The sequence below is a fragment of the Ornithorhynchus anatinus genome, chromosome 4, assembly GCF_004115215.2.
Source record: "Ornithorhynchus anatinus isolate Pmale09 chromosome 4, mOrnAna1.pri.v4, whole genome shotgun sequence".
NCBI classification, from domain to species: domain Eukaryota; kingdom Metazoa; phylum Chordata; class Mammalia; order Monotremata; family Ornithorhynchidae; genus Ornithorhynchus; species Ornithorhynchus anatinus.
Genome location: NC_041731.1, coordinates 61,877,819 through 61,893,195, shown reverse-complemented (window position 1 = coordinate 61,893,195; position 15,377 = coordinate 61,877,819). Strand labels below are relative to the sequence as shown.

The window sequence follows — 15,377 nt, the reverse complement described above, 5'->3', positions numbered from 1 at the left end:
CCACAATTATTATTATTATTAGTGGGTAAGGACATTGGCAGTCCAAGTCTTAGACACTCACTATGCAGCCTAGAAAACCTCTTCCCGGTTTTCCCAAATCTCCGCAGAAGACGTAATTATTCTTTAGTCAATGAAATAATGTTCACGTATCTCCTACCTGCTGAATGTGTCTATTACTTCGTTTCTGCGGCTGATAGGTGAGCCACGTGTATAACACTGGATCGATGCTGACTGCTATTCCTTGTACACTGGCGAGAAGTACTGCACCTAAAAAACAAGACAAAATGAAATTAATAATAATAATAATAATGTTGGTATTTGTTAAGCGCTTACTATGTGCCGAGCACTGTTCTAAGCGCTGGGGTAGACACAGGGGAATCAGGTTGTCCCACGTGGGGCTCACAGTCTTAATCCCCATTTTGCAGATGAGGTAACTGGGGCACCGAGAAGTTAAGTGACTTGCCCAAAGTCACACAGCTGACAAGTGGCCGAGCTGGGATTTGAACCCATGACCTCTGACTCCAAAGCCCATGCTTTTTCCACTGAGCCACGCTGCTTCTCTATTCTTTCATGAACACACCACTTGGGCCCGAATGAAAAAATAATTTAAGAAAGTAGTTTTTCTGTAACCTGATGAGATGGCAGGATGTTTTCATATTTTGATTTGTGAAAAAGCCAGCAGGGTTGTAATGTGAGATTTACGTAAGAGGAAGTACAGCTACTTTTCCACAAAGGAATAAAAGATGGCATAGCAAAACAATGCTCAAAACAAAACTGCTCCTAGTGAAAACAGCCCTAGCCTATAATTTATTTATTTGTATTAATATCTGCCTCCCCCCCAGCCTGTAAATTTGTTCTAACCAGGGAATATGTGTTTATTGTTATACTGTACTCTCCCAAGCGCTTAGTATAGTGTTCTGCACACCGTAACTGCTCAATAAGACTGACTGACCAGCTCTGCCACTTCCCTGCTGGGTCCCTTGAACAAGTCACTTAACTTCTATGTGCCTCAGTTTCCTCATCTGTAAAATATAGATGAAATACCTGTTCTCCTTCCCCTTAAACTGCAAACCTCACTTGAGTCAGGGACCATGTCTGACCTGATGATGTTTTTTTTCTACCTCAGCACTTAGTTCAATGTTTGGCACATAAGTAAATACTTCACAAAATTCACGATTATTACTATCATTATTCACTGCAATTAAGCTGCACATGTATAAATAACTACAACACCCTCCGTTTACTAAATATTGCACTGACCTTTTGTAGATCATGTCTGATCTGATGATCTCTTATCTATCTCAACATTTGGTAATAATAATGATAACATTAGTACTTGTTAAGCACTACTATGTGCTAAGCACTGTTCTAAGCACCGGGGTAGACACAAGTTAGTCAGGTTGGTCACAGTCCCTCCTCTGCATGGGGCTCACAGTCTTAGTCCCTATTTTACAGATGAGGTAACTGAGGCCCAGAGAGGTGAAGTGACTTGCCCAAAGTCACAGAGCAGACATGTGACAGAGCCATGATTAGAACCCATGAACTTCTGACTCCCAGGTTCCTGGCAGAGTGCTTGGGACATAGCCTTTAACTACCATAATCATTATTAATAAACTGTCTAATTCGGCAATTCAGAAAGGAGACACAGGTCAAACAGGCTAATTGACCCCTCCCTCACTCCCAGAAGTGATGCTCCCAACTCCAGGTCAGACAAGGCAATCAATTCAGTGTTCAAGAAATGCTTATCCAACGGTGAATCATTCAGACTCTTGGATTGGCTTTTGAGCTTCTTTTTCCCAACTTCTGGCCATCTCACTGCACAAAAGAATTTCCACTTGTGAGTGAGCTGGGACAGGATGAGGTGGTTAACTTGAATCTATTAATTTTACTAAGGAATAGGAAGGAGGCTAGACTTAATGGTTAAAATGGGGTACTTGGATGGTCTGTTGCCTTATACTACTCATGTTACAGCAATCCTGAATTTTACCAAGAATGAGCAAGACAACATGCATATGCCGATGAGGAGGGGCATGAAAATCCAGGCAACTTAAGCTTCACTTTGTGACGATAATAATCATAACAGTATTTAAGCACTTACTATTTGCCAAGCACTGCATTCATTCAATTGTATTTACTGAGCGCTTACTGTGTGCAGAGCACTGCACTAAGCACTGGGGTTGATACAAACAAATCGGGTTTGACACAGTCCCTATTCCACATGGGGCTCACAGTTTTATTCGCCATTTTACAGATGAGGCAACTGAGGCACAGAAGTGAAGTAGTTTGCCTGAAGTCACACAGCAGTTAAGTGGCAGAGCTGGAACTTGAACTCATGACCTTTTGTTAATGAGATGTACATCACCCTGATTCTATTTATTTGCTATTGTTTTAATGAGATGTTCTTCCCCTTGATTCTATTTATTGCCATTGATCTTGTCTGTCCATCTCCCCCGATTAGACTGTAAGCCCGTCAAAAGGCAGGGACTGTATCTGTTACCGATTTGTACATTCCAAGTGCTTAGTACAGTGCTCTGCACATAGTAAGCGCTCAATAAATACTATTGAATACTGAATGAATGACCTTCTGAGTCCCAGGCCCATGCTCTATCCACTACGCCATGCCTTCCATTTTGAAACAAAATCTCTGGACGCCACTTCTCTATCTACCTTTTAAAGCAGAAGGAACAGCGAAGGGGCCCATGAAGTGCTTATACTTGGTGGGATCAATTTTCTCAGTGAGACTGCTGAGACTTGGGGTGGGAGGAAGCTATCTTGAAGGTGAAGCTGAAGGTTTGGAACAGGCTTGGGTAAACAACAGGCAAGGGAATTGATGAGGCAAATATAATACCATCGCCTTACTATGGTGACCATTCATGCATTCATTCAACCATATTTACTGACTGCTAAATAGCAGCCACAAGTTAAAGTGAAAACCTAATTACCACTAGCTCAATCGTATTAAGTGAATGCTTACTGTATGTAGAGCAGTGTATCTAAGTGCTTGGAAGGGTCCAATCTACCTACACCTTCCTTGCCCACAACAAGCTTACGGTCTATATGGAGCGCAAAGTCCCACCAGAAGAATTGTTAAATTGACATACGGGAATTTCTTAAGGGAGAATTGTAATTGGATGTCCCTGCTATTTAGCAAGAAGAGGAACCTATTCTACCTTTCAACACAAGCAGGTATTTACCATGGGGTATAGTAATGACACTGCATTCCTATGGACTCATTAAATTTGGGTTTCAAGGCTAATTATCAAAATAGATTTCATGTCATTAATAAAAATGCATATGAAGTCCCTTATCCTAAGTGACACCATAATAAAGTTGGTATTTGTTAAGCGCTTACTATGTGCAGAGCACTATTCTAAGTGCTGGGGGAGATACAAGGTGATCAGGTTGTCCCACGTGAGGCTCACAGTCTTAATCCCCATTTGACAGATGAGGTCACTGAGGCCCAGAGAAGTGAAGTGACTTGCCCAAAGTCACACAGCTGACAAGTGGCAGAGCCAGGATTAGAACCCATGACCTCTGACTCCCCAGCCCAGGCTCTTTTCAGACACCATAAGGACGGTCTCAAAAAATTTCATCAGAGTCAATATCGGGACCAAAGGAAGATTTCAAATTTCAATCACTTGATAATTAAAATTCAAAGAAGAATGTAGTACAAATGTAAACTGAAAAAATTCTGAAATTCATATAAGGGAACTAAAATTAAAACATTAAACCTATAATTACAAAGTGGGCCACTTGGTTGTCGAAGTAAAAGTTTCAGTATGCTTTTTAAATAGACATTTTAATTTCATAAAGCAAAGAATACCACAAATTGGTACTAATTAGGGACATAAGGCATTAACTAACAAGCAGGCAGTCAAGAAAGACACAAGATAAATCATTAGCACAGTGGAGGCTGCAAGCCAGAAAAAACACAAACATACATACTCACACATACACACTTTTGCAAAGAGACCAAGCTTTGTTATCTAGTTGATTTAATAAACCTTAAAATGAATCCTGAATTTGAGGAGAAACCAAAGGAAAACATAAAATAAAGGGGCAACGAGGAAAAAAGAGAGCACTAATAAATTAACTGTATAGCAAATTTTTAACCAGACTAGCAAATCAAGTAGAATATATTGAAGTCTAAAAAGTGAGACAGAACTTTCAAGAGCTACAATATACCTTTTCCAACATTTTAGTATCTAAGAGAATAAAATAGGCTCTATCTTTCAGAAAAATGAACAAACTGAATCACAAATTGCTGGGTTCAATTTTTCAACTCTGGCCCTAACAGAAGCCCTTAGGAAGCTACAGCAAACTACTTCTGACAAACAACAGAGGAAAATACTTGTTTTAAAATGAAAAATTACTCTCTCTCTACTTAGGTTTCCAAATTTTTTGGAATGATTATTAATAAATGGGGCATTTTTAAGTGTTTCTTATGTGCCAAGCATTGTGCTAAGCATTAGGATAAAGGATAATTAGGTTAATAATAATGTTGGTATTTGTTAAGCTATTAATATATGCAGAGCACTGTTCTAAGCGCTGGGGTAGATACGGGATAATCAGGTTGTCCCACGTGAGGCTCACAGTTAATCCCCATTTTACAGATGAGGGAACTGAGGCACAGAGAGGTTAAGTGACTTGCCCACAGTCACACAGCTGCCAAGTGGCAGAACCGGGATTCGAACCCATGGACTCTGACTCCCAAACCCGGACTCTTTCCACTGATCCACGCTGCTTCTTTAGACATTGATCCTTGTCCCACCTGGGGCTCACAATCTAAAGGGAAGACCCACACTTGAATATATTGTTACTGACTATGCCTAAATTTATTTTGTATTTATTGAACTCCTGTTGTGGGCATGGTACTGGGCTTGGGGAAGTACGATAATGATAACAGTAATAATAGTAATAATAATAATACTATAACTGTGGTATTTGTTAAATGCTTACTATGTGCTGACCATTCATTCAATCTTATTTATTGAGCACTTACTGAGTGCAAAGCACTGTACTAAGCACTTGGGAGAGTACAAAATAACAATAAAGAGACCCATTCCCTGCCCACAACAACTATAGTCTCAGCGCTGGGATAAAAGTTCACCAATCCCTGTCCCCCATGGAGCTCCCATTCTAAGTACGAGGGCGGTAAATGGACATGATCCCTACCTTCAAGTTGCTTACAGTCCAGCAGAGGCGGCAGCTCCACAATTAAATAAGAAGGAAGAAGGAAAAGTGCTCATATAGATGAGTGAATGTTGAAGTCATGGGTATGTAAGGTGATATATAAGAAATCTACAAAGATCTGGGAGTACACAAGTGGAAAGTGGGCCGCAAACTTCTGAGGTGGAAATTGGGGGGCTAGAACTGGATTACCAGGGATAATTATTTTGGAAGGCCTCCTGGAGGAGGTATGATTTCAAAAGGGCTTCAAAGACGGGGAGAGCTGAGGAGAGCAACCATTTGTACGTTTTTTCAATGCTATCTCTTCAGTGCTATGTGCTAGGCACTGTACTGAGCACTGGGGTAGATACAAGTGAATCAAGTTGGACACAGTCTACATCCCACATGGGGCACACAGTCTTAATCCGCATTTTTCGGCCTTAATGCAGTGCTCTGCACATAGTAAACGTTCAGTGAATTTCACTGATGATGATAACGAGGTATCTGAGGCTCAAAAGTGAAGTGACTTGCCCAAAGTCACAGAGCAGAAAAGTGGCAGAGACAGGACTAGAACCCAGGCCCCTGCTCTTTCCACTAGGCCCCTTTGAGAAAAACAACACTGACTACAAAATTCCCCCATGGGTATATATGTGAAGGAAAATGCCACTCATTATGTGACCAATAGTCTTGGCCACAATGAACACACAAAAAGGCTTGACCCTTGCTGTGTTCTTATTTCACACTTGCCATGCCTGATGATGGTTTTTGCTTTTACCTCTTTGAAATTCCTATGGAGTTTCTGCTGCAACTCCACAAGGCTGTCAAACTTTTGTCATCACACACGTCAAGGACCTCATCTTGAACAAAGTGAAGAAAAATTTCGATATCTTCAAGGCAACTTCTTCTAATTTAATGGATTTTCTTCAGAGTGGTTTGTTCACCGCAGAGGTTGGAATGGGCCACTTACACGGCTGGGACTACGAGCCACATCTGTGAATAGGGCTCGACTGACCCGCTCCCTCTCCTCCCCAGACTGGAATTTGGGGAGAAAACCTAGTGGGCTAATGGCGGCAATGAGAGGGTGAGTCAGGAGACAGGGCGGTTAGCAGATCTGAGCTAAGGGAGCCTGTGAAAAATTACAGGCAAGATCACCAGAGCCGCCCCCAACTTTCAAGCTCTCATGGCAGAGAGCCTAAAGCTTTCCTGGTAAGTTTTTCAGAGTGTCTATCCCTAATTGTATCTGACACATGGCAGAGCGGCTGATAAAAACAAAGCAAGATGGGAAGCATAGAGTATTCCAGGCCTTTATAAATCCTTCACAGGCATTTGGACATTGACTCGCCGGCTGAAGTTCCCACAGTTATTCTTCTAAAAATATTAAGGTAACAACACTTTTTCTAGATAAAACAGACTGTGGGGGATAAAGTGAGATGAAGGAAAACATACGTAAACAGATGAAAATGTTCTGTGAAGAAAATTAATTGTGACAGGTTTTGTTTATTTTTGGTAACTAAGTAGCTTAAGAAAACATCTCACCAACATGCTACATAAACTACCCATAAATTATGGCATGAATGACCTCATGGCTTGGAGGTGTAATGGAGTCTATGAGGGTTAAACAGGTGCTCAAGCTGATGAACCACAATACCATAAATATAATATTCAATGAATTCAAAGGGCGGGAGAGACATGTTCTTATTTTACATTTAATATCATATTCCCATGTTTTCTGCAGTTGAACATGCCCAGATTCTTCCCTTTATAAAAAAAAGGGGGGGGGGCACATATACGAGTCCTTCGTACAAGTGTGCAGTCAATTAGCTGTAGATGCTGGTTTGACTTAGAACAGATCCACTGTAAATCACTAAATGTGGAAATAGCTAACGCTGTTTAATTTTAGCCTCGGAGACAACTAAGGGAAAAAGTGTGCTTTGCTGCTCTGCTCCCTGCCAAAATGGCTCACTCATCCACATTCCACACAGGCTTTACCAATTAGCTATCCCAGGGCACGGCAATCCTTTTCAGTTACATCCCGAAGTTAGAGAATGAGAGTCGAAGTTGGGGTCCCGGCCTGAAGCTGCAGTGCACGAAAACTAAACATACACACTTCTTTAAAATACATATGATAAGGCAGTAGAGCTGCCTTGTAAAACATCAACTTTCTAAGGGACACTGTGTCCTCCTGAATTATTATCTTGAACAAATGAACCAGACTGAGAATGCAGACATATCCATTTAAATCCAAGTCTAACTGACTACAAAAAGTCATTTTTAATTCAATAGCAGATTAGGATTTTTTAATAACTAGGAAGAAATTCATCTGCAGCCCTCCGCTGACTTAAAAATAGCTAATAAGAACACCAAGTTTAGGTAGTGTTGGTATTCCATGCAACGAATACCTGTAATATATACAATCCAATACATAATTTATTGAATTCTGCACATTTAACTGGGTAGAATGTAATATGCATCCAATAAAATGAATTTTTCTAAATATCAAAAAGACACTCATTTTATTTATGTCTGAATTACTCCTGAATAAGGCACCTGAAACTAAACTTACATCGAGCTGATAGAGGGATTCATGACAAGAAAATCACCCAAAACAACTGTTCACTAATAATTTTCAAAAAATCATTAAGTGAGATGGCCACAAGTTTGCTCTTATTTACAAAGATAACATTATCAGATCACTCAAAAATACTTTTACCTATTTGCTCATTTTTATTTAACTTGCTAAAATTACACATAAAAAAGTATTCTAAGAAACTCTGAGCATCTTGATCAATTAATTAATTCTGAACATTCTGATTGGGAAGCAGGATGGCCTGGTGGAAAAGCACAGCACAGGGCTGTGAGACAGAGGGCCTGGGTTTTAATCCTGGCTCCACCATTTGCCTGCTGAGTGACCTTGGAGAGGCTTCTTAAATTCTCTGTGGTTCAGTCTCCTCAACCGTAAAATGGGGGATTCAATACCTCTTTCTTCCTCCCACTTAGATTATGAGCTCCAAGTGAGAAAGGGGCCGTGTCTGACTTGATTGACTTTTATCTACCCCAGGGCTTAGTACAGTGCTTAGCAAATGCAATAATAATCATAATGTTATTTGTTAAGCGCTTACTATGTGCCGAGCACTGTTCTAAGCGCTGGGGTAGACACAGGGGAATCAGGTTGTCCCACGTGGGGCTCACAGTCTTAATCCCCATTTTACAGATGAGGGAACTGAGGCACCGAGAAGTTAAGTGACTTGCCCACAGTCACACAGCTGACAAGTGGCAGAGCTGGGATTCGAACTCATGAGCCCTGACTCCAAAGCCCATGCTCTTTCCACTGAGCCACGCTGCTTCTCATAATACCAATCATAATACCAATGAAGTCATAGAATGAACCCATAAGTATACTCCAGTCAAAAAACTGCAAATAAACAAAAGATATCTAATTTAATAAAAGATACTCTTAACTATGAACTCTCCAATGGTCATTTTTATAATTTTTAACTGGCATTTTTGACAATGGCATTCAACCTCTTTGAGATAAGTATGTAAAAATATTTTCTATAAAGTAATTTCATCAAGTCAGTCAATGCAGCCATCATGATGCATGCATATAGGTGTGCAATCCAAAAGGAGAGGGATAACCAGAAATAAATTGTTAGCAGGTGGTAAAATGCAAGTTCATTTAAAACATCTGGCAGAGGAAAAGCAGGGTGGGCCCACTTATTGTACATTCTTAAACCTTTAGAAATTACTGCATTCCCATTCATGGCTCATGCTACATATTTTACTACAAGTCATGCAAAGATGACTAGTTGAGGTTCTTTTAAAAGCATTCTCCCCTCAAAAAACTCCTTGGTTTTTAATAAAGAGAATTATTATTATTATTATTATTTGCTAACAAAGTAGGAGCCATTCAGTGCCGTCTCATCTTCTATCGAGTTAAGCATACACTCATCAGATTTAATAAGTAATAATAATTCTGGTATTGTTTTTAAGTGCTTACCACATCCCGGGCACTGTTTTAAGCTCTGGGTGGATATAAGCAAATCGGGTTGGATGCAATCCCTGACCCACATAGGGCTCACAGTTTTAATCTCCATTTTACACATGAGGGAGGGAACTGAGGCACAGGGAAGTGAAGTAACTTGCCCAAGGTCACACGGCAGATAAGTGGTGGAGCTGAGATTAGAACCCAAGGCCTTCATTCATTCAATAGTATTTATTGAGCGCTTACTATGTGTAGAGCACTGTACTAAGCGCTTGGAATGTACAATTCAGCAACAGATAGAGACAATCCCTGCCCAATGACGGGCTCACAGTCTAAATGGGGGAGACAGATAACAAAGCAAAACAAAACAAAACAAAAACAAGACATCATCATCAAGATAAATAGAATCAAGGGGATTTACACCTCATTAACAGAATAAATAGGGTAATAAATAATATATATAAATGAGCACAGTGCTGGGGGGGGGAGCAAAGGGAAAGGGGGGCTGAGTCTGGGAAGGCCTCTTGGAGGAGGTGAGCTCTCAGTAGGGCTTTGAAGAGGGGAAGAGATTTAGTTTGGCGGAGGTGAGGAGGAAGGGCATTCCAGAACAGCGGGAGGACGTGGCCCAGGGGTCAACAGTGGGATACAGGTGAGAACGGGGGGCAGTGAGGTGGTGGGTGGCTGAGGAGCAGAGCGTGCGGGGTGGGCAGTGGAAAGAGAGAAGGGAGGTGAAGTAGCAGGGGGCAAGGTGACGGAGAGCTTTGAAACCAAGAGTGAGGAGTTTTTGTTTCGTGCAAAGGTTGATAGACAACCACTGGAGGTTTTTGAGGAGGGAAGTGACACGCCCAGAGCGTTTCTGTAGGAAGACAATCCAGGCAGTGGAATGGAGAATAGACTGGAGCGGGGAGAGACAGGAGGAAGGGAGATCAGAGAGGAGGGTGTAACAGTAATCAGGTTGGGATAATATGAGAGCTTGTCAGTGCAGTAGCAGTTTGGATGGGGAGGAAAGGGCAGATCTTGGCGACACTGTAAAGGTGAGACTGGCAGGTGTCGGTGACGGATTGGATGTGTGGGGTGAATGAGAGAGCCGAGTCCAGGACGACACCAAGGTTGGGGCCTGTGAGACGGGAAGGATGGTCATGCCATATACAGTGATAGGGAAGTCAGGGAGAAGACAGAGTTTGGGAGAGAAGATAAGGAGCTCAGTTTTAGACATGTTGAGTTTTAGGGGGCAGGCAGACCTTCTGATTCCCAGACCTGTGCTGTATTCACTAGGCCATGTTGCTTCTCACACTCGACCATTCAGTGTAAAAGGTGGGCTATTCTTTTCCATTCATGCTCAGTAGCTGGAAAGTGAACTATGTCCTACAGGAAGTGACAGATTTCCTTTTACATAAATTATAGATAGAATGTGCATTAATAGGGGCACTTTTCTATACAACAGTTTAGTAAAGAATGAATTGTCCCAAAATGCTGGTTTATTCGCTCTTTGATGTTTGTCCTACCCCAGTTTTCACTTCCCAGAAAATCCTTGCCTCCTTTTCATCTCAAAATTGAAAATTATGGAGAGCATTATTCAGCTAACAGTTCAAAAGTATTCTACCACATTTTGTATATTCACAACAGAGAGGAAAAAACAGTGACGTTTCTTGCCGGGTTCATTTCAGCACAGATTCGCAGAATGGGAAGAATGAAGAAATTAGATGACATAATAGACTGTAAGCTTGATGTATGCTGGGAACATATCTACTAATTCTGCCGCACTGAATCTTCTAAGCACTTAATACATTGACTGATAATACTCAAGCATTTTTTTTAAAAATTGCTTCTCTTAAGCCACTTTGCCACTTCCCTGCTGTGACCCTGGGCAAGTCACTTCACTTCTCTGTGCCTTAGTTACCTCATTTTTTAAATGTGGTTTAAGACTGTGAGCCCCATGTGTTACATGGACTGTCCAACGAGATTAGCTTGTATCTACCCCAGCTCTTAGTACTGTCCCTGGCACATATTAAGTACCTAACAAATACCTTTTGGAAAATTATAGAAGTTTTAAGACTTTCAAGAAATGTTCCCTTGAATTTTGAATTAGAGCATTTCCGTGTCTACTAATATTATTCAAGATTAAAAATCCTCAAAAATTCAACTATTCTAAAATAGGAGGGTTATATTTTTCTTAACCCTGATTTGGGAGTTTTGTGTGCCATGCAAGGCACATGACCATTATTCAAATTGCATATCATGTTTTAACCAGACTGATGCATGCTGCCAGAAGAATATTCCTCAATTCCCTTATCACGTTCTCCCCTCAATATGCAGTGAAGATGTGTTATGGAAGAACTGGGTATTGCTGAAATCTGAATCTTCTGTACACAAAGCCATTTTAGTTCTCTATAAAATATAAAATCTAAATGCATTACTTTTATTTTACAGCTCAAAATTCATAGGAAACGGCAATAATCGCACTTTATCCTCCTCTGGAGAAACTGGGGGGACCGAAACAAAACATCCTTAAGCAGATGCCACTTGACTGCTGGGTGACCTTGGCCAAGTCACTTAAATTCTCTGTGACTAGTTACCTCATCTGTAAAATTGGGGGTTAAAACTGAGAGCCCCACGTGGGACAAGGACTGTGTCCAACCTGATTAGCTTATATGTACCCTAGTGCTTAATATGGTGCCTGGCACATAGTAAGCAGTTAAATGCCACAGGAAAAAAAAAATTAAAAGACTTGGGCAAGAACAATCTCTACAACCACTCACCAGTAGGACTTGTTTCGGTAATCAAAATGCCTGGCCTATGGTATCCAATGACCAAAGAAGAATTCCTTAATAATAATAATAATAATAATGTTGGTATTTGTTAAGCGCTTACTATGTGCAAAGCACTGTTCTAAGCGCTGGGGTAGATACAGGGGAATGAGGTTGTCCCACGTGAGGCTCACAGTCTTCATCCCCATTTTACAGATGAGGGAACTGAGGCACAGAGAAGTGAAGTGACTTGCCCACAGTCACACAGCTGACAAGGGGCAGAGTCGGGATTCGAACCCATGATCTCTGACTCCCAAGCCCGGGCTCTTTCCACTGAGCCACGCTGCTTCTCTGCTTAAGGATAGGTCCTGAGCAGTATTTGCATAGTCCTAGGTCCTACTCTGGATAATAACTAACAGCCCCTGGGAGAAATCTGCCCATGGCCAATCAGTTTCCTGTTTCAGAGTGAAGATTGGTTCTGAGATTCTAGGTCCTGGGCACACTTGCAATATCACCCCCCTGTTTCCATCTTCTCCTATGTACAGGTTTGCAGCTTGGCACCATCATGCATGAAAGGGAATGGGCCTAATAATCAATCAATGCTATTTATGGAGCACTTACTGTGTGCAGGGCACTGTGTTAAATACTTGGGAGAGTACAATATAACAGACTTGGTAGACAACTCCTGCCCAGGCAATTAGAGTGTAGTGGAATTTATATGTTTTGATCCAGAAAAGCTGCTGCTTCTAACCAAAGTTATCTTAAGCATCTCTTCAGCATTTTTTTATTCTTTGGATTGAAAAAAAATATGAAAATGGTATAGAGAAACCATATTGAAATAAAGCTTTTATTCTCTGATCCAAAAAAGATTCCTTCATATAGGTAGCAATATGAGCCTGAAGGAACTTCATATTTTTAGGCAGTAATGATAATGTTGGTATTTGTTAAACACTTACTATGTGCTAAGCACTGTTTTAAGCGCTGGGGTAGATATAGGGTAATCAAGTTGTCCCACATGAGGCTCAGAGTCTTCATCCCCATTTTACAGATGAGGGAACTGAGGCCCAGAGAAGTGAGGTGAATTGCCCACAGTCACACAGCTGACGAGTGGCAGAGCCGCGACTGGAATCCATGACCTCTGACTCCCAAGCTCGGGCTCTTTCCACTGAGCCACGCTGCTTCTCAATAAGTTCAGATACATAAGAAGAGAGTTAAGGGCAGTTGAAACAAGATTTGAAAAACATGACTCTTGAAGAGGATTCCATTCAGCATTTGCCAGGAAAATGTTTCTATAAAAAGAATGTAATAATTTCCTCCCAGAGAGAAATGCTTTCTTTTGAAAACAAAGGTGAAAAGTCTTTTGATTGAAAAGGTTTCCCCACCCTACCCTCACCAATCTTTATCTAGTGTTCCCCAACCTCTTCAAATCTTTTCATGAACCTCCACAATAATTAGGGAATTTGTATTATAGATATGGTGATAAAAACTAGGTCCTCGTTGCACAAACCAAAGCAGGAAATTGACTTTATTACACATCACAATTTTCTTAATGAAATTTAAAGCACACTCTTCATGACCAAATTCAAATAATTATGCATCTTTTGAAAACAAATTCCACTGTTCCCTTTTCTGGGACAACAGGAGCATGGTCTACTGGATAGAGCATGGGCCTGGGAGTCGGAAGATCATGGGTTCTAATCCCATCTCCGCCACTTGCCTGCTGTGTGACCTTGGGCAAGTTACTTAACTTCTCTGTGCCTCAGTTACCTCATGTGTAAAATGGGGATTGAGACAGTGTGGGACAAGGACTCTGTCCAGCCTCATTATCTTTTCCAGACCTTAGGACAGTGTTTAGCACATAGTAAGTGCTTAACAAATACCATCGTTATTATTAAATTCTCAGGATACTTTCAACATTTTTTACATAGTCGATGGTTTGTTTTTTTAAATAGTATTAAGCGGTTATTAAGTGCCAGGCACTGTACTAAGCATTCAGGTAGATACTTGATAATCCAGTTGGACAAGGTACCTGTCCCATATAAGGCTCACAGACTTAATTCCCATTTCACAGAGGGGGTAACTGAGGCACAGAGGAGCTAAGTGACTTGCCCAAGGTCATACAGCGGATAAGTGGCGGAGCTGGGATTAGAACCCAGATCCTCGGACCCTCAGACCCTTGCTCTTTCCACTACACCATGCTGTTTCTCAATACGGTTGACCATTCAAATGCAAAGGGAAGCCATTTGCTTCCTGGACAATCTGAGTTCTCATCCTAAAGAAATCACATAATTGTGTTTCAAACATAACTGCAAAATAATTGTTATACATTTTTACTTTTCCCTAAGTCCCAACCCTCGAGACTGATAGAAGGAACCCAAGAGAAGAACAGACGATTGTTTTGTTTGTTTTTTCTAAATGTTGATTTGCCCTTGGAAAAATAAGTCACGACAAGTCAGGACCTAAAAATGTTCACATTTCCATCAGTCCACTCACTGTTTTCCATACACTGTGAGTAGAGTAGCTATCACTTGGCTGGCCCCAGGTCTTAAATCTTGACTATTCTTAGACCACACACGGCAGCAGAATCATGCCAAATTTTAATAATTTGAACTGCCTGGGAATGATTCTATTTTTTAATACGATCATGGAGCTGGTCAGGATCTTGAGCAATCATTTAAGCTGTAACCTGACTTATTTCAATAGGACCTTTTTCTCAATTCGTCTAACATGTTGAATTCCATCTCTTCTTCCAATAGGTTAGCAACTCTGCCCATTTTAGTATCGTCTGCAAATTGGATAAGTCTGTTCTGGACTCCTTCTCCTAGATCTACAACAAAGATATTCAAGAGAGTTTGTTCCAAGGAACTATTTAAGAATTGCCACGGTTTACCACGGTCACGGCTGTGAACAACCCTCCTAAATAAACACCCCTTCCTTCCTTGTTGATGAAAACCCCCAAAATACCAAACCCAAAATCTTCACGAATTGTAGATAGATTTGATTTTTTTGAATAATGGTATTCATTATTAGCTATTAGGTATGTATTGCCTCTCCCACATCTAGGGGGATTGCCACTATCATATAAAAAATTAAACTTGTCTGACAATTTGCTCTGTGTGAAGTGATGTTGGTTGTTTGAGGGTGGTGGGATTATTTGGTCTAAAATACTTCAATATTGAACAGGGTCTTCCTTTTTATCCTTTTCAAAATGGGTACAACTTCTACCATTTTCTGACTTTTATGGACTTTTCCAATCTCCTACAGATTCTAAAAAGCTAGTGGCTCTGTAACAAAAATTACCAATTCCTTACAAGGCAGACATACCATTTTCTCCAATCAATTTCTAATTCAGCTTTCCTATTTGAATCACTAGCGGGACAGTCTATTGACTGTTGACTGTTTTTTTTTTTATCTTTTTCGAAAGACAGAAACAAACGATTAAAAATGCTTAATTTTTCAGAAATGCACTCAGTTTTCTT

General features: G+C 40.7%; 1 protein-coding gene across 1 annotated transcript in view; it reads right to left on the bottom strand.

Annotated features, from left to right (window-relative positions):
- VPS13B (vacuolar protein sorting 13 homolog B) overlaps positions 1 to 15,377 on the bottom strand; it is a 932,812-nt gene that overhangs the window by 577,249 nt on the left and 340,186 nt on the right. The window contains 1 exon segment of the mRNA XM_029063425.2: positions 158 to 267. Coding sequence (XP_028919258.1) covers positions 158 to 267 — 110 coding nt within the window.